Here is a 19,691-nt window from a genome sequence, read left to right as displayed (position 1 = left end):
CTCTTGACCTCGTGATCCACCCACCTTGGCCTCCCACAGCGCTGGGATTACAGGCTTGAGCCACCGCGCCCAGCTAACCTCTATTCTTTTAGCTCAATATTCCATTACTAGCCACCAAAAGCAACCGAACTGCTTCACTGCACTGGGCTGGCTTCAGGACTCCCCCGGCACAGTAAAGACAAAGCCCATCATTTAGGATAGTAAATAATGCAGCTATCCAACAACCGGGGATGAAACCAATGAAACACATACATGATGAAAAGTTATGCATGCAGCACTTCAAGTGATAACTTTGGAAGAAGCCAAATACAGGACCATAGGAAAAAGTTCATATTTTGTTAGATTATATACATGCAGAGCAAAAAAGACTAAGAGGAAATATGTAAGAAAGGTGAAAGTTCAATTTGTTTGAGAAGTGGAATAAACATATATATATGCATAGAAAATAGCTGGAAGAATACACAATACACAGACATCAGCAATTCCATCTGGGGAGGGGTCCCAGGGATCTGGGAAGGAAGGAGTGACTTCCGAATTTTTCAGCCATGTGCATGTATTCTTTTTTTTTTTTTTTTTGAGACAGAGTCACGCTCTGTCACCCAAGCTGGAGTGCAATGGCACGATCTCAACTCACTGCAACCTCCGCCTCTCGGGTTCAAGCAATTCTCCTGCCTCAGCCTCCCGAGTAGCTGGGATTACAGGCACACACCACCACGCCCAGCTAATTTTTGTATTTTTAGTAGAGATGGGGTTTCACCACATTGGCCAGGCTGGTCTCGAACTCCTGACCTCAGGTGATCTGCCTGCCTCAGCCTCCCAAAGTGCTGGGATTCCAGGTGTGAGCCACTGCACCCGGCTTGCGCATCTGTTCTTTTCTCAACTGAAGAAACTAGTAGTTTGGCGGGTGGGGATGGGGGTGGAGGTTGTTTTTGTTTAAGTTTGGTGTTTTTGGAGGGAAAGGGATCATAATGGTTTTCTCTGGGTGGAAGAATTAATGTGGATTTTTATTTTTTTCTCTGTCTCTTCTGTATTTCCCCAAGTGTCTCCAAGTCATTTTATATTACTAAAATAATCAGGAAAAAACTCACAATAGAATGCTCTTCCTCTCCTTGTTCCCTTTCCTTCCTGAATAATTCAGTTTTAAAGCCATCAGTGATTAGTGGAACAGAGCAAGGCAGGGACCCATAGTGGGAGGGGCTGGTGGCCTAGAGCTAGGTGGCTGAGCTTGGGCATGGGGAGAGGACACAGGGGAGAAGGTGCCCAACAGAGTCATCAGTCCAGCAGGGTGGAAGAAGGCTTCCTTGAATGGGCAGCCTGGAGCACGTGTCAAAGCCAGAGAGGGTGGCGGGGACATGCATGCGCTGGGCCACCAGTAAAGTTGCCTCAGACCCAAGTAGGGTGAGGCAGTCAGCACTGAGTGTTAGTGCCCAACCATCACCACATGGAGGAGATGTGGGCACCAGAGATGGGAAATTTGTTTTAAGAGGGAGTGGAGAACATGAGTAAATATGTCAGAGACGACGAGTCCATGCTTTCACTGTAGGAGACCATGTTTCAAACATGGAAAGGAAAACTTGAATAATGCCAGAGGTATTGATTGGTATTGTAGGTATTAGTGTGCACTCATGATTTTCAACAGAAATCAGCAGAGATTTAAATTTGCATATAAATGAATATATGTGTAAACAAATACAGACGTCGTGTTAGCTCAGGTTACTATCATAAAATACCCTAGATTGGATGGCTTATGCAACAGAAGTGCCCTGCCCATAGTTCTGGAGACTGGGAAGTCCAAGGTCAAGATGCTGGCTAATTCTGTTCCTGGCGAAGGCCCTCTTCCTGGCATGCTTCATACCTTCACATGGTGTCCTCACATGGGACAGAAAGAAAGAGAGAGTGCTGCTTTTTTTTTTTTTTTGAGATAAAGTCTTGCTCTGTTGCCCAGGCTAGAGTGCAGTGGCACAATCTCAGCTCACTGTGATTTCTGCCTCTGGGGTTCAAGCAATTCTCCTGTCTCAGCCTACCGAGTAGCTGGGATTACAGGCATGTGCTACCATGCCAAGCTAATTTTTTGTGTTTTTAGTAGAGACAGGGTTTCACCATGTTGGCCAGGCTGGTCTCGAACTTTTGACCTCAAGTGATCCACCTGCCCTGGCCTCCCAAAAGGCAGGTGTGAGCCACCTCGCCCAGCCATGCTCTCTCTTCTTAATCCCATCATGAAGACCTCAGCCTAATAACCTAATTTAACCTTAATTACTTCCCACAAGCCCCATTTCCAAATGCTATCACAATGGGGATTAGGGCTTCAACATATGAATTTTGGGAGCCTCAAACATTCAGTCCATAACAGATGTATGTGTATGTACCTATATCATTACATACTATACACACATACAAATATATGCATATACAAACACTGTATGTATTCCCTATCTCTGTTTACTGTGACGGCCTGGGAGTGGTGATGCCCTAATAGCAGAGCAAACCTAGGATCCAGATCTTGGCTTTAAAATGCAATTTTCCACCACATGCAGCCCAGGCTCCTTGCAAGAATGGTCCGTTCTAGGTTTAGGGTAAGGAAAGTACAACATGGTCCAGGAGCACCTTGTACCAAAAAGCAAGGGGGTACTTGCTCGAAGAATAATGAGGACATGGCAAAAGGACACACAAGATTGCTTAAATGAGTTCCCTCAGCGTACAGGGTTCAACTTATTATTAAAATGAATAATAATCATGGATTACAACCCTATGAATGAAATAGGAAATCATTATTCCATACCGACATCAACAAATAAACAAATAAACTGAAAGTTTGGTGAGAAATGGGAGGTACAACATATCTCTCCACTAAATACTCATTCACTACTCAGGGGGACAAAATATCTCTACAGTGAAGGAGGCTGGAAGACACCTGAATTAAGTAATCAAAAGAAAATCATCAATAATGGAACAAATGGAAACTGAGCCCTGTGTGACAGGGTGCAATGAGAACAGTGTCATTTCTGCACTGTTCTAGCCAAAGATGTGATAAGTTGAGCCTGATCATGAGGAAATATCAAACTGAGGGGGATTATACAGAATAACTGGTCTATAGTCTTGGAAAGTGCCATGATCATGAAAGTCAAGGAAAGATGGAGGAACTATTTCATTCAGGAGACAAAAGATAACGAAATTTAACCTGTAATTCTAAACTAGGTTATGTTGCTGCAAAGGCAATTATTGGGGCAATTGGCAAAACTTGAATAGGGTCTGAGGACTGGATGTCAAGTAAGACATCTGTTTACCTTCCTGATTCTGATGGCTGGGTTACGGTTATGAAGGAGAGTGTCTTTATCTCTAGGAATTACACATTAAAGTACCTGCATGTGACTGGATATCAGGTTGGCAACTGATGGTTACTCTCAAATGGTTCAGGAAAAATATAAATCTTTGTATGAAACATTCAACTTTTCACTAAGTTTATGATCACTTCAAAATTAAAAAACAATTTAAACCAATGAATTGATTTACATATATAAACTAGATACCCTAAATATATAGTACATGTTATTATATATTATATATTTATTTATTAATAATGTATAAATATAAAGTACTAGAATCTGGGAGCAGATTTCAACTTCCTTGGCCCAATGGGAGTCTTCAAGCCCCTCAAGTTCCAAAGAGGTTCCAAAGAGAGAGAGCCAGGCCTTGGGAGGTCTGCATAACTATAAGTAAAGGCTGGGTCCCTCTCTATAACTTCTGGCCATCCTATTGATGATGGCTTTCAAACATCCTAGAAAACTCAAAATCAGAAATTCTAAATTTCTAATATTCTGCCTCTGGGCTCTCTATTCTGTTCCATTGGTCTCTATGTCTGTTCTTATGGCAGGATCATGCTGTTTTGTTTACTATAGTTTTGTACATATTTTAAAGTCAGGTAATGCGATGGCTCCAGCTTTGTTCTTTCTGTTCACGATTGCTTTGACTATTTGCAGTCTTTGTGATCCCATATATATTTTGTAAGTGTTTTTTTATTTATGGGAAGAATGTCATTGATACTTTGATCGGTATTTCATTGAATCTGTAGATTGCTTTGAGTAGTATGGATATTTTAACAATAATAAGTATTCCAATCCATGAACACGAGATAGCTTTCCACTTACCTGTGTCTTGTTCAATCTCTTTCAACTAGCAGTTGCTAGTTTCCAGTGTACAGATCTTTCACCTCCTTAAGTTTATTCCTAAGTATTTTCATTTTTGGTAGCTATTGTTAATGGAATTTTCTTGATTTCTCTTTCAGGTAATTTGCTGTTATTGTATAGAAATACTACTAATTTTATAGTGTTCTTGTAAATCACTGAAATCCCAGAAATTCTGCTAATTCAGGATCCCAAAGGCATGTCACAGGTTGCTTCATGCCCCGGAAGTGACCAGATGGTGTGGCATCAGACAGAGGAGGGTTTGATTTCCAGTTCCACGATTTCTGTGCCATTTCTCCACCATTGCAGCACCAATGCCTCTTGATCCTACGTGTATGAAGCGAGAAGATGCAGCAGCTTCTTCTTAGGGCTGCTGTGCAGATCAAGTGAGATAATACGTAAAGCTCCTAAGCCCTGTGCCTGGAAAATGACATATTCCATGAAGAGGAACTTGTTCCCTTTATCATTTAAAAGTTCTTTGTAAATCATGTTTCCCTGTTTTGATTCCAGAAAGGCGGCCATAATTTCAACAAAAGTGGAAAGTACCTAAAGCCGGCCTGGGCTGGGCTCTGGGTGTGCTCTCTTTTTAGCCAGGGTGGACTTTAGACTCCTGCATACTTTACGAGATCAGCATTATAGCCCAGAGTTCCTCCTGGTATGGGGTGTGGGGAGAATGGGAAGGACATGGTGAAGTAAAGGTCAGTATCAGGTAAAGTGAAGTCAAAGAAAGCTGTTCAGAAGTGGCAGCATTCTAGTTAGATATCTTTATCCCTTTGCATTGGGAGGGGGTTTTGGAAGGTTTGAGTAAACCCAATCATAATCAACTGTTTATTGAACACCAGCTGTCTACATATGGCAGATAAGAAACAGACACACTCCCAGCCCACCAAGTGCTCACAATCTAGGGGCAAAAGAAAATAGCACCATTAGATATCTTCTCTTTTTTTGAGATGGAGTCTCACAGTGTCCCCCAGGCTGGAGTGCAGTGGTACCATCCTGGCTCACTGCAACCTCCACCTCCCAGGTTCAAGTGATTCTCCTGCCTCAGCCTCCTCAGTAGCTTGGATTATAGGCGTCTGCCACTATGCCTGGCTAATTTTTTTTTTTTTTGGTAGAGATGGGGTTGGTTTCACCATGTTGGCCAAGCTGATCTTGAACTCCTGACCTCAAGTGATCCACCTGCGTTGGCCTCCCAAAGTGCTGGGATTACAGGCGTGAGCCACCATACTGGCCAGATATTTCATTCTCACAGTACCTGGGCTGCTTTGCTCATTGCATTGATTCAACACCACCTACAGATGTGCCTGACACTTGGCGAAGTCCTGTGGAAGGTCAAGATGAGTGAAATAGTAAGGGCGTGCTCTGGCCAAAACGAACTCATTGTTTACTTCAGGAGCAGACCGAAAAGAAACACTTCTCAATAACTAGGATACAGATAATAAGAGAGCATTCCTTTACAGAATACAGAGGCAGCAGAAGAACATGAGGGCTTTGCAGAGCTCACATCTGAAAAGGTCTTGAAGTAGAGAAGAAATGTGATCGCAAGCAGAAGAGGTGCTTGTGTGTCACCCAAGAGCATGAATTAGCAAAGTGGGCTCAGCGCTTGATGTGTGGAGTGTGGAACGGGGGATGGGAGACAAGGCTGGGGCACTGCACGGGCTCCAGTATATGGGAGCAGGAGGGAAATAAGATGATTTGATTTGGATTTTAGATCTCACAGGTAGTTTACATGGTGGGTGGCTTGGGTATGGGCAAAACTGAAGACCGGGGACCACATAAGAGACTGTTAACAACTCTCCTGGGGGGAATCATGGTGCTCTGAATCAAGGTAGGAAAGAGTAAGGTGAACAAGTTTCAGGTGTCTTTAGAAGGTAGAGTTTGACATGATTTGACGGCACTGGCTAGAAACAGGAGGAACGGCTTTCAGATTCCTAGCATGGGTGGGTGAATGAATGGATGGTGTTATGGGTGGGTGAATGAATGGATGGTGTTATGAGTGGGTGAATGAATGGATGGTATCGGTGCCTTTATGGAATGAGGCAGTGTAGACAGAGCAGATTTGAAGTAAGGGCAAAAAAATGAGGTTGGTTTTATATTTTGAGGTGCTCTAAGGATGTCTCTGTAGAGATGAAGGGGAACTAGAAATACAGTCTGTGGCTCAGAAAAGAGTACATCTCTATGTACTCCCACATAGAGATGGTAGGATTTTAGAAATGATGGCTGAATCACGAGGAGTCTGTGCAAAGGGTGTGAGATGGAGACCATGCAGCCCAAGAAGATCAGAGGGTGGTCAGGAGGTGGCGGGAGAAGCAGAGAGCTGATCAACAAAACACCCAATGCTCGTTGCAGGGGGTCAAACCTGTAACCCCAGCACTTTGGGAAGCCAAGGCAGGCAGATCACTTGAAGTCAGGAGTTCGAGACCAGCCTGGCCTACATGGCAAAACCCCATCTCTACTAAAACTACAAAAATTTGCTGGGCGTGGTGGCGTGCCTGTAATCCCAGCTAATTGGGAGGCTGAGGCAGGAGGATCACTTGAACCTGGGAGGCAGAGGCTGCAGTGAGCCCCACTGCAGGCCCAGGAGACAGAGTTAGGCTCCATCTCAAAAAAAAAAAAAAAAAAAAAAAAAGAAAGAAAAGAAAAGAAAATATCCAAGGGAAGCAAAATGTCTCAGATGAGAGGGAGCACTGCAAAGGGAAACGACTCGAAGTTTAGTAAAAACACAGGCTGTGAAGCATGCACCCGAGGTACAAATGGGTCCTGGGTGAGCCCACTGAGAGAAGTTTTAGGGGAGTGTGGGGGGTTGCCACTAGTTTTTAGTGGATTAAGAAATCCTGGGAGATGGGAGTGGACACTATTCTTTTAAGAAACGTGGTAGTGACGGGGAGGAAAAGGAGCAGTGAGTTGAGGAAATGCAAGATCATAAAAGTGGGTTTGGGACAGCAGGGGCTGGACATTTGTGGATGCTGATAAGAACCCACTGGCAAACAGGTGCTGATAAAGGAGGGGCCGGCTCTGAGAAGAGGCAGGGGCCCAGGTGGGAGAGCCTGTCTTGGGCAGAGGGATGGAGGAGCGTGAAGAAGGAGGGGTAACCGAGGAGAGAGCCTGATGAAGTGGGGACCCCAGCTCTCTGCAGAGGGGAAGCTATTGAGCAAGAGGGTGTCAGGGAAGGCAGCGGCTAACTCGAAGCACTGAGGTCCCAGGCTTCCAGAATGCTGTTTTCATCAGTAGAGTCCTGCGGCTTGGGCGGGTGTGGCCAGCCGCTGGCCTGACCTGAAATTCTGACTGGGCAGGTGGCATGGGCAAGGGCCAGGGGTCAGGTGCAGAGGCTGCTGCAGAAGGCCTCAGGGGTGCAGGAGTCCATAGGGGCAGCCCTGTGTTTGCCTCAGGGCGGGGCGTCCGGCAGAGGGGGTTGCTTGTTGCTGACTCAGCCCCAGGTGCTCATTTGCATGTTATTCATTCCAAGCCACAAACACTAGAGCAGGAGTACCAGCAGCATCTCATCCCCTTTCCAAACAGAACTGCCCCAGGTCTTCCCAGTACTCCTGCTGCTGTGTTGAGTCTCTCTGACCCAGAAATATTTCCACCGCGTAAGAGTCTATTCAGCTGTGCTGTACAACTATCTGTGAAACTGAGCTGAAAAATTCAAAGAAACACTCAGGAAGTTCATTTTCTCGGTAAGCGTATCAAGTTAAGTTTAACATTCAAGAGCATGGGCCTTCCGCCTTCCAAATATTATCATTATTCCCTCTGACTCCTCCCTCACCAGAATGTAACCTCCACAAGGATAGGAACAGTGTTTTATACTCTGTGCCTAGAACAGTGCATGGCAAGTAATAGGTGCTCAATAAATGCATTAAATTCTGTAATCCCAGCACTTTGGGAGGCCGAGATGGGCAAATCGCTTGAGGCCAGGAGTTTGAGACCAGCCTGGGCATATAGTTAAACCTCATCTCCACTAAAAATATAAAAAATTAGCCAGGCATGGTGGTGCACGCCTGTGGTCACAGCTACTTGGGAGGCTGAGGCAGGAGAATAGCTTGAATCTGGGAGGTGGAGGTTGCATGAGCAGAGATCTGGCTTCTGCATTCCAGCCTGGGCAACAGAGCAAGACTCTGCCTCAAATAAGTAATCTAATTAATGAATGCATTAAATTATTGAAGGCCCTTGCACCCCAGGCCTTCAATAATGTAATGCATTTATTGAGCATCTACTATCTTATCTAGTTTCTGTAATCCTGGGCAGTTAACAGTTCAGAAGGGGAGATTCTGAGAGGCGAAACACCCTTCTCATCCCTTCACTCTCATTTGATCAAACTGCCATTAAGGGGAAAGCCCCCAGTTTCGAGCTGGGCTTCCCACATGTCGTGGAGTTCAGAAATGCCTTGATCAGTTTACTAGGTGCCCACACCTGTGAAATTGATTCATGCTAATGGATTCACTCTGACAAGAATATCCCTTACAAGAGAAAGCAAATGTAGTGATTTACATTCAAGCACAGACAGCTGCCAAGGAGCTGAAACATTCTGCCCCGCCGGACAGCTCAGTCTGTCCCCAGTAGAAAGAGTTCACTGAGGCCACCAAGCACCCCCTCGCTTGGCTTGGAGCCTGCACAGAGTCGATACCCCCAGGGAGGCCACGAACGAGCTCTGTGAACCAGAAACCCAGAAGACTGAGGGCAGCTGGCCAGGCAGGATCCGCATCAGCTCCAAGGACACAGCTGCCACTCTGCAGCTCACCCAGCCAGGCAGCCACTGGCCTCCTGAATCCCTCCACTTCTCTTTTGAGAAGGATTGCTTATTGGCTGAATGGTTCTCCTCCTTTCCTTCTCATTCATGGTTTCCATGGACTTGCTTTCTTTCTTTTTTTTGAGATGAAGTCTCACTCTGTCGCCAGGCTGGAGTGCAGTGGCGCAATTTCGGCTCACTGCAACCTCCGCCTCCTGGGTTCAAGCAATTCTCCTGCCTTAGCCTCCCAAGTGGCTGCGACTACAGGCATGCACCACCATGCCTGGCTATTATTATTATTATTATTTTTAGTAGAGACAGAATTTCATCATATAGGCCAGGCTGGTCCTGAACTCCTGACCTCAAGTGATCCACCAGCCTCGGCCTCCCAAAATGCTGGGATTACAGGCGTGAGCTGCCTCACCCGGCCTCCATGGATTTTCTTAGGCAATTGTTTCTTGTTCACAATGCATAGCAGGAAGTCACCTTGCAACAATTCTGACCAGGTTTGGGGACAGCCACCTCTCTGAATCCAAGCATGTCTTTGGGTCTCTGCCAGCTTAAGCCAGTGTGTGTGGGGATGTATATACTTCTGCTTGTGGTCTAAGCTTTGGGGTCTTACAGCTCACTGCTGCCTGGAGCTACAGGACCTGGGCATCAAAACACAGAAGAAATACGATGAAGGAAGAGAATTCAAAAGCACTTTCAGGAGGAAACTCCTGGCAGAAGGCTGGGTTAGCACTGTTGCTTGTAACGTTGACAGTCCAAGAATCAGAGAAGGATCCAGGCCTCTGAGAGCTTCTTTAGCAAATGGAGTCCCTCACTGCTAGTACAGACCAGAAAGTACATGACTTTATTTTCTTTCTTTCTTTCTTTTTTTTATGAGATGGAATTTCACTCCTGTTGCCCAGGCTAGAGTGCAACGCCGTGATCTTGGCTCACCGTAACCTCCGCCTCTCGGGTTCAAGCGATTCTCCTGCCTCAGGCTCCTGAGTAGCTGGGATTACAGGCACCCACCAACACATCCAACTAATTTTGTATTTTTTAGTAGAGATCGGATTTCTCCATGTTGGTCAGGTTGGTCTCGAACGCCCAACCTCAGGTGATCCTCCTGCCTCAGCCTCTCAAAGTGCTGAGATTAGAGGCATGAGCCACTGCGCCTGGCTGACTTTTTTTTCTTTCTAATACTCAGTGGCTTATTTTTAAGCAGACCAGAAAAAAAAAATTCTCAATGCTAAGCCAGAGTGGAGTAATCACCAACAAAACAGCTGTTAACATGGCTGACGCACGTCCCTGTTAACCGCTTTAGTCAAGTTAAAGGCCTGGCAAGGGAGAGATTCTGGCTGGCTTAGCAAGAAGAGAGATTTCTGAGGTAGCCACCACAGATGGTAACAGATGTCATGCAGCCTCAGAGCAGAAGCCACCAGAGACGTCACCGTCTCAGAGCCGAGCAAAAAAGCTGAGAAACACTCAGTCATGTCAACTGCCAATTACAGACCTCAAGAATCTCAGGAAGCCAGGGAGGGTGTAAAAGTTTCTGTAACTAATAGCTTTCCATTCTCTTTATCCACAAACCTGTCAGCTCATGGCTCTTCAAAAATCAAGGATACTGGCTTCAGGTATCTCTGTCCTTACCTAGCATGGCCAGCAGCGCGAAGATGGAAATGCACAGTTTGCAACCACATGACTGACTGCCATAGTCCTAGGATTAAAGTGAGCCCTGACTGACGAGAAGCCAGTTGCTCAGTTCCTTCTACCACAGTATAGGGTAGGGGTCACCGGGTAGGATAGAGTCGCATAAGCTTGGGGCTCCCCCAGTACCTGCTGCATGGTGCTGCTCGTTATTTTACCTCTCTGAATCTCAGTTTCTTCATCTATGAAGCAGAAATAATAGTACCTGTCTTTCTGGGTGCTGGAATGATTCATTTGATAGTGCAGGTAAAGCGCCTGGCACAGTACATTGCACGCAGTAAATGTCGAAGATGCCAGGTGCTGTTCCTGATCTATGAATGCCCAGAAAGGTGCTGTTTGGTGTTGATTGCCATGTTCCTTATGTGACCCATACATTTCTACATCTCATAATCATACCTATTAGAAAGCAACTCTGTATGTGGGACTGCAGATGTTCACAAACTTAATTGCAAATTTTAAAAGGCTATTATTAAATGCTATTAAGATTTGAAGTTGGGTCGGGCGCGTTGGCTCACGCCTGTAATCCCAGCACTTTGGGAGGCCGAGGTGGGTGGATCACGAGGTCAAGAGATCGAGGACATCCTGGTCAACATGGCAAAACCCCGTCTCTACTATAAATACAAAAAAATTAGCTGGGCATGGTGGCGCGTGCCTGTAATCCCAGCTACTCAGGAGGCTGAGGCAGGAGAATTGCCTGAACCCAGGAGGCGGAGGCTGCGATGAGCCGAGATCTCGCCGATGCACTCCAGCCTGGGTAACAAGAGCGAAACTCCGTCTCCAAAAAAAAAAAAGACTTGAAGTTACTTTGTCAAATGGGACTATGGACCTCCTCAGATGTACAAGATAACTTCTTTTTCTATTTTGAGAATGGGTCTTACTATGTTGCCCAGGCTGGTCTTGAACTCCTGGGCTCTAGGAGCTCAAGACCAGCCTGGGCAACCTCCTCTCCTCCCGCTGCAGCCTCCCAAAGTGCTAGAATTACAGGCATGAGCCACAGCACCCGGCCCAATAAAATTTCTTATATTAGAAGTCCCGGTGGGGCATGGTGGCTCATGCCCATAATCCCAACACTTTGGGAGGTCAAGGTGGGAGAATCACTTGAGCCCAGGAGTTCAAGACCAGCCCGAGCAACAAAGTGAGATCCTGTCTATAAAAAAAATAAAATAAAATAATTAGCTGGGCATGGCAGCACTCGCCTGTAGTCCCAGCTGTTTGGGAGGCTGAGGAGGGAGGATGACTTGAGACTGGGAGATGAAGGTTGCAATGAGCTAGATGGCATCACTGCACTTCCAACCTGGGTGACAAAATGAGGCCCCATCTCAAAAAAGAAAACAATCCATATATTACTCAAAACTGGGAAATTTTGCTTTATTCTATAGCACTATGGTTAATGAAGCTTGAAACCAACTAACAAAACGTTTCCCCATTTCTTTTATTTTTTTCGGGGAAATGTAGAATTGGTAAGGTGCTGTCCCTAATGCAACCTTTGGGAATCTGCTGGGCTGGACACATATTTTGTTCAATCACTTTCATTGTCTGTATTGATCTTCAGATATCTAATGACAGTAGTGTGCAAAATAAGTTGTTCCCATAAGATTTCCAAATATTCAGCTGTGCTCCATTTTCCAGGACACAGAATGGGTGACTGGAGTTAAAATTTTTTCTATCGGCTGGACGCAATAGCTCTCCCCTGTAATCCCCGCACTTTGGGAGGCCGAGGAGAGTGGATTACCTGAGGTCAGGAGTTCGAGACCATCCTGGCCAACATGGTGAAAGCTATTCTCTACTAAAAATACAAAAAATCAGCCAGGCGTGGTGGCGGGCACCTGTAATCCCAGCTACTTAGGAGGTTGAGGCAGGGGAATCCTTTGAACCTGGAAGGCGGAGGTTGCAGTGAGCCAAGATGGTGTCACTGCATTCCAGCCTGGGCGACAGAGCAGGACTCCATCTCAAAAAAAGAAAAAGGAAAAATTCCTGAAATAAACAACCGTTAAGTTTTACATTGTGTGCCATTCCAATCTGGCGCTGTCCTGTTCTGTCCCAGTTGGGACCTGAATCCTTCCTTCGTCCCGTGTATCCATGCCGTAGACCAAGCTGGTCCAATCCACAGCCCACGGGCTGCCTGTGGCCCAGGACAGCTATGACTGTGGCCCAACACAAATCTGTAAACTTTCTCAACACATTGTGAGATTTTTTTGTGATTTTGTTTTAGCTCATCAACTGTCATGTTATAGAGTATTTTAAGACCATTCTTCTTCCAGTGTGGCCCAGGGAAGCCAAAACACTGGACATCCCTGTAGACGCTTCCCACCCATGAGTCACTTAGCAGCTGTCTCGGTTATCAGATGAACTGCTTGTGCTCCAGTAACATGTTACTTTACTACAGTATATGGTCCTAATCTATTGTATTATTAGTCATTCATCTCTTACTGTGTCTCATTCATAAGTTAAACTTTATCATAAGTATGTATTTTAGGAAAAAAGGGTATATACAAGGTTCAGTTCTATCTGAGGTTTCAGGCATCCCCTGAGGGATCTTGGAATGCATCCCCTGAGGATGAAGGGGAACTACCGTAGGACTAGCGTTGGTATCTGTACCACTGGACTGGTTCATACAAGTTCACACGCTATGAAAATCAAGTCCATTGTAGATACCAAAGCCCCAGACAAACCGGAGACAGCCCACAAAGCTGCCTGCTCGAGTCAGGCGTCTGCTCCCTCCTGTGCTACAGCCCTGCACCCACCCAGATTGGCATTGTCCTCATTGTCCCATTCCAGCTCATAAAGGCTCTGCTTTGTCCTCGCCATCACTTCCTCTTTTCAACACAAGGACATGTTTGCTAGTACGACTGTGAACAAACCACCCTTCCTCCTGCCAGGGCTCAAGCGACAGGCCACATACTGCCAACCTCCTACTACAGAGAAGACTTGAGATTTGTTTAAAAGTTGATTACAGGGGGAGAGAGGGATGCATAGATGGAGCACAGAGGATTTTTAGGGAAGGGAAACTATTTTATGTGATAGTGTAATAGGGGATACATGTAGTCACACATTTGTCCAAACCCACAGAATGACAATACCACGAACCCTAAACTACGAACTCTGGATGATAGTGATGTGTGTCAAAGCGGGTTTATCAATTCTAACAACTGCACCACTCTGGTGGGAGACGTCGCTCATGTGGAGGGAAGCGATGCCTATCTGGCGCAGGAGTTATGAGAGAAATCTCTGTACCTTCTGCTCAATTTTGCTATGAACCTGAAAGTGCACTAAAAACAAAAATCTATTAAAAAATTGGTCACACACACACATTTGCTACTAAGATGGCCTCCAACAAACGTGAAAATTTAAGAAAGCTACCTCTTTATTTAACACCAAAGCTAACATCAAGTGTTTATTTAAAAAAATAATGGCACCGGCTTTGAATTCATTGATGACACCACAGTGGGGTGAAGATCTACAGGGAATTTATAATTTTAGGCTGACATGAAAACTATGTAGTAACTCACAAAATGGAAATTCCGCAACAAATCTCACAATAAACATTTCCAGTTTCTACTTTCAGAGTTGAACTACTGCCTAAACATATCTTAAACACAGAGCACGTTTTGTTGAAACATTTCTCTTAGGACAAACACAGCAGACATGCTTTAAATAAATTAAAATTGCAACACATAAATCACTCCTAAAACAATCAAGGTACATTACTTTCTAGCTTTTTATAAAGATAATTGTACTGATTTCAGAAAATTATAGGTTAGTTGTTTCATATTTTTTAACATCCACTTTTGATGTGAATAAGCCAATGTCATTCTTTGCAGTGATTTATCCTTTTAAACCAACTCATCCCTTTGTGTATGCGATAACCTTAAAACACTTCTCCATATAAACCCTGAATTTTAAGTGATGCCATTTCTTCCACTCATTTCTCCCCAGCACACTCCTCAGAATTACAGAAACATGCAAAGTAAGTTGTTTAATCACATGTTCCTATGAATAAATATATTTAAATGTTTTTCCAAACCAATACAACTATATCTGGATTCACTGCAAAAATGTTCCCATTCAATGCAAAATAATTTTGTACAATCCGACCAAAAAAGACAAAAGTAATTAGTCGCCTGAGGGAAGCTAGTTCCTCATTATTACTGAACCCATAATTAAACCTGATATGCTAGAGAAATGGCAAGGCTATAAACACACAGAGTGGGGCAATATTTAAATGAAAACAAGAGTGACAGAGCCGGAAAGAGCAAAAACCACATGAATGCTAATTGACAGAGAAGGATAACAGCCTCACCGGATAAAATGAGACAAAGTTTCAGAAGATTTCCATCTGTGAACAGGACATCAGGATCAAGTAGGCAAAAATGCTACCATTCCAAGCTGGAAACTTGGGAGTAATCCCACGTTCATTGTCCAAACCCAGCAATGGAGTGTTTTCTTGCTGTTTCACTATGGATTTTTTTGGCTGGGGGCAGCGGGGGGTGTTGCTCTGGTTTAATCATACTCAAAGTTTGAGCTTGAAATAACCAAGTCAAAACCCACAGGAGAGTTTGTCACCACATAAACCCAGTGCTAGAATCAAGTGTCCAGCACCTTCAACCACTCAGGAATGGTTGCTGAGTGACAGGTGCTGACCCGTCCAACAAGCACTTTTCATCTTTGCATTCACCCAAGATGTTTACTATAAATGAAAGGTGTGGAGAAAGGATTATAGTTGACACAAATATAAATCAAATATCCGATTCCACCATATGTTACAGCTATGTCACTATTTTTAATTGTAATATTTCTAAAATGTCATTTAATCTCCTTACGCACTGAGGAGAACGAGCAGTGGGAGTGTTTATTCCTTAAGAAGTGAATAAACTAGAGAGATTAAAAGTTTCCTTGAGTGTATCATCTTACTAAAAAGTACAAAGTTTCATGAACTTTCAACAAGACGGTGAAATAAATATGCCAGGCAGGTTGAGCCTATCCAAGTGAAAACAAGGCAATTTGACATTTAGTGAGAGTCAATGAAAATATGAATTATTTAAAAGGAATTCATGATCCAAGTAGGAGGATTATAGACTCTACAGTATTTTAGAATAAAGCTAGTTTCTAGCAGGGTCTATAAAACAGCTCCGGACTACAGGGGATGAAGTATGCTGTTTTCCATTCTCTTCTCTACTTCTGTCACTGGGGAGAAGATATACAGGTCGCAGGTCTGAGAAGCGTGCATTGAAGCACACTTGCCAGGCTGAGCCCTGGAATGGTGCAGGCTGGTGCGACAATGAGACCTATGTCTTCTTGGAGCCTCCCAAAGCCCTTCACTTCAAGGGCTAGAAATCTCTCAATCTCTAAACTAACAGCAGCATTCAATCCCTGGTGTGTCCAAAGTGACGCTTGGAAAGATTCACAGATACCAAGAGGGGCCCACCCAGTCCCCAGCTTGACTTAGGAGTGTAAGTTACTCAGCTCTCAGCCCACACTGAGTCTGACGCCCACAGGTCAAGGGTAATGCTGGCCATTGAAATAGAAAAACTAAAGGAAACACAGCATTCTCTCCGCCTCCCTGCCTTCCACCTGGCCTACTTATCTGTCCCCTGGATTTGAAAGATCAGTGTATACACACCAACATGGAGACTGGGGGGGTCTGACAATGAAAGGAGACATAGCCATGAGATAGGAGTGGGACTGGTAACTCCCTCTTCCCTAAATCCAAAATACTTTATCACCAAAGAGTCCATGAAATGCCATTTATTTATTTATTTTTTTTTTTTTTTTTGAGACGGAGTTTCGCTCTTGTTACCCAGGCTGGAGTGCAATGGCGCGATCTCGGCTCACCGCAACCTCCGCCTCCTGGGTTCAAGCAATTCTCCAGCCTCAGCCTCCTGAGTAGCTGGGATTACAGGCACGTGCCACCATGCCCAGCTAATTTTTTGCACTTTTAGTAGAGACGGGGTTTCACCATGTTGACCAGGATGGTCTCGATCTCTCGACCTCGTGATCCACCCGCCTCGGCCTCCCAAGCCATTTATTATTTTTAAAAGCTTGGGTCTGGAATTAGACAGTGGTGATGGCTGAACAAGTTGGCGAATTTACTAAAACCACTGAACTGTACACTTGGAAAAAAAAGAAAGCTTCAGCTGCATGAGTCCCACTCATATACACTTTGACTTATACTAAATGCTCAACTATTCCATTCTCTCAGACTATGGTACATGCTGTCACATTTTTTTCCTTCAGGAGATTTCCCTAAGAAGAGCTCTTTGCAAAATATTGCACTTAATTTGAATCCAGGAGACTTTATGTCTTCTGAAAGAAAATGTACTCTCATGCCTTCCTGCCTGCAGCAGACGGTGGGAGCAGTGGGCCAGGGGGCTCAGCAGCAGTTTCCGTGAACATTGCTTACATCTTCCTCTTTGTTATATACACACAGACACAGATTTAAAGGAAAGTATCATCTGGGCTGAATGGTATGCCCCAAACAGGGATGTTAACATTTGAATGCTTTCAGCTCAGAGGCAGTGTGGGCATCCTAAGACCTACAAACTTAGGTTCAGTGAGATGTTAAGAGACAGGTGGCGGGCAGGCGAGGTGACTCACACCTGTAATCCCAGCACTTTGAGAGGCCAAAGTGGGTGGATCATGAGGTCAGGAGATGGACACCATATTGGCCAACATGGTGAAACTCTGTCTCTACTAAAAATACAAAAAATTAGCTGGGTATGGTGGCATGTGCATGTAGTCTCAGCTACTCTGGAGGCTGAAGCAGGAGAATCACTTGAAACCATGAGGCGGAGGCTGCAGTGAGCTGAGATCACACCACTGCACTCCAGCCTAGGCGACAGAGCAAGACTCCATCTTAAAAAAAAAAAAAAAAGAAAAAGAAAAAGAAAACAGAGACAGGTGGTAACTTTGGCTCAAACACTGGACTGATTTCATTCTTGCTTGCCTTTCACTTCCTGAAGAGGATTCTCTCAATCTTCATCCAGGTCAATTGCTCCCACTGATCTAGCCGCCATTCCGTCACACCCAATGTCCCCTTGTCCTCATGGGTTCAGTGTTCCTACACCTCAGTGCACTTTATAGGCTATGATTCTGTTGTCCTTCAAGGAAAGAACTGCAACATGACCATCATTTGTTTTCATTTCCTGAGTAAGCTTTGCAGTCCCTCACAGACCTGTGAATAAAATCAATCACGTGAAGCGCATCACATCTTCCAGGCGGGCTTATCACAATCGACATTTGCCAAAACAGCCAGGCAGGGTGGCTTGTGCCTGCAGTCCTGGCTACCTGGGAGGCTGAGGTGGGCAAATTCCTTGAGGCAAGGAGTTTGCGACCAGCCTGGGCCGTAACAGCAGAACCCTGTCTCAAAAAATAAAAATAAAAAAAAGATGTGCCAAAACACAAACCTTCAGAGTGGTGCTCACAGGATTCCAAATTAATGTTAAAGTCACAGTCTGATGAGGGATCTGAAAACCTTGCTGCACACTCTGAAGGCTGGGCGTTTGCTAGCCAGTTCAGATAAAATCAGGTGTCGGTTGCCTGGGTCTGAGAAGGAAAAAGCCCCATTCATAAATCCCTATGCCTTACCATTTAAAGTGTTTAACAATACCCCTCAGGTAGACTTGTTGGATAAACAGGTGTGTAGTAAGATCTCCATGTTACAGGGTCACACACGATTGACCGCTGCGGACACTGAGTACATGACGGGACCTATGGTCACCTGGAGACAAGCGGGGCGGATCACACAGGGACCTGTGTTTCCATAGGCCACAGTGTTTTCATACTGCCCAAGCCTGCGGTTCTTCATTCCCTGAATGATGCATATCCTTGCTTTTTATAGGACTCACAGAAAACACAACCATTAGCAATCGTGAAGCTCAATTCGGACAAAGACTTAAGAGAGAGATCTCTTTCCTTCTGGATCACCCAATTATTCCAAGGTCTCAATATACAGAGGTTTACCACGCTGGGCTAGTCAGGTGGGCAGGAAATTGGTCTGATTAAGGCAGTGAGCAAGGCAGGAGAGCTCTCAAACAGATTCGTGTTAACCAAGTACAAGGACTGAGTTGGCAACTGCTCCCGAGTTAAGAGAACTGTAGTTATTTACATACACCACACAGCCCTAGTTTTTCTTGCACACGACTCAGCACAATCATTCATCGAAAAATTTGGTAGTATGCACAGAATTTTCTTTAAAATAAAAACTTGAAAGGACTTGAAGGCAAGAACCACTGGCTTCATCTTGGTATTATTATCCTCTCTATGGCACACAGGATATGGTCCCAGTTTTTACAAAATATAGCAAGAAGAGTCACGGCAAAGAAGGTGCCGAGAATGTGGCAGCGGCTCTTCATCATGGGTGAGACGAACTTCGCGATGGTAGACACACACACTAAGATGACGGTCATGAAGGCCAGGACCACGTTGATGCACTTCCCCAAGAGAACTTTAGCATTCACGGTGTCCGTCTGCAGAGCTTGCTGCTCCTGCTGGTGGAGTTCCAGCTTAGAAATGCGAGTCTGGCAGGATTCCAGGGCTTCCTGTGGGCAAGAGGGAGAGCAAGGGTCAAATGTTGTTGTGATCGTGAGCAACATGTGAGCGCTTGCTCAGCTGTACACAGAAGCCCCAGCTCAGAAAGCCCAATGCCGGGCAGCTGCGAATCCCCAGCTGATGATGATGGTGATAGACCAAGATGTGGAACAAGAATCTCCAGGCTCATTTTCTCCTGTTGTTCACAAATAGAAGAGCATGTGGATACGACCACAAAATATCACAAATGAGGAAGTATGGCTAAGTTTTTTTGACTTTACCTTCTTTTTTTTTGAGACTGAGTCTCGTTCTGTCACCAAGCTGGAGTGCAGTGGTGCGATCTCAGTTCACTGCAACCGCCGACTCTTGTGTTCAAGTGATTCTCCTCCCTCAGCCTCCTGAGTAGCTGGGACTATAGGTGGGACTACAATCTCCTGAGCAGCCGGCACTACCACACCCGGCTAATTTCTGTAGTTTTAGTAGAGATGAAGGTTTCACCATGTTGGCCAGGCTAGTCTCAAACTCCTAAACCTCCTGGTCTATCCGCCTCGGCCTCCCATAATGCT

General features: G+C 45.0%; 1 protein-coding gene across 10 annotated transcripts in view; it reads right to left on the bottom strand.

Annotated features, from left to right (window-relative positions):
* Positions 1-13,941: 13,941 nt before the first annotated feature.
* TMCC3 (transmembrane and coiled-coil domain family 3) overlaps positions 13,942-19,691 on the bottom strand; it is a 382,147-nt gene continuing 376,397 nt past the window's right edge. For all 10 annotated transcript variants that reach the window (XM_074402414.1, XM_074402411.1, XM_074402410.1 and 7 more), the window contains one exon: positions 13,942-19,136. In XM_074402414.1, coding sequence (XP_074258515.1) covers positions 18,834-19,136 — 303 coding nt within the window. In that variant the 3' untranslated portion in view covers positions 13,942-18,833. The remainder of the gene's footprint in view (positions 19,137-19,691) is intronic.

The sequence above is a fragment of the Saimiri boliviensis genome, chromosome 7 (genome assembly GCF_048565385.1).
Source record: "Saimiri boliviensis isolate mSaiBol1 chromosome 7, mSaiBol1.pri, whole genome shotgun sequence".
Taxonomy (NCBI): Eukaryota; Metazoa; Chordata; class Mammalia; order Primates; family Cebidae; genus Saimiri; species Saimiri boliviensis.
The sequence above is the reverse complement of the archived record's forward strand: the minus strand, read 5'-3'. Positions and strand labels throughout refer to the sequence as shown.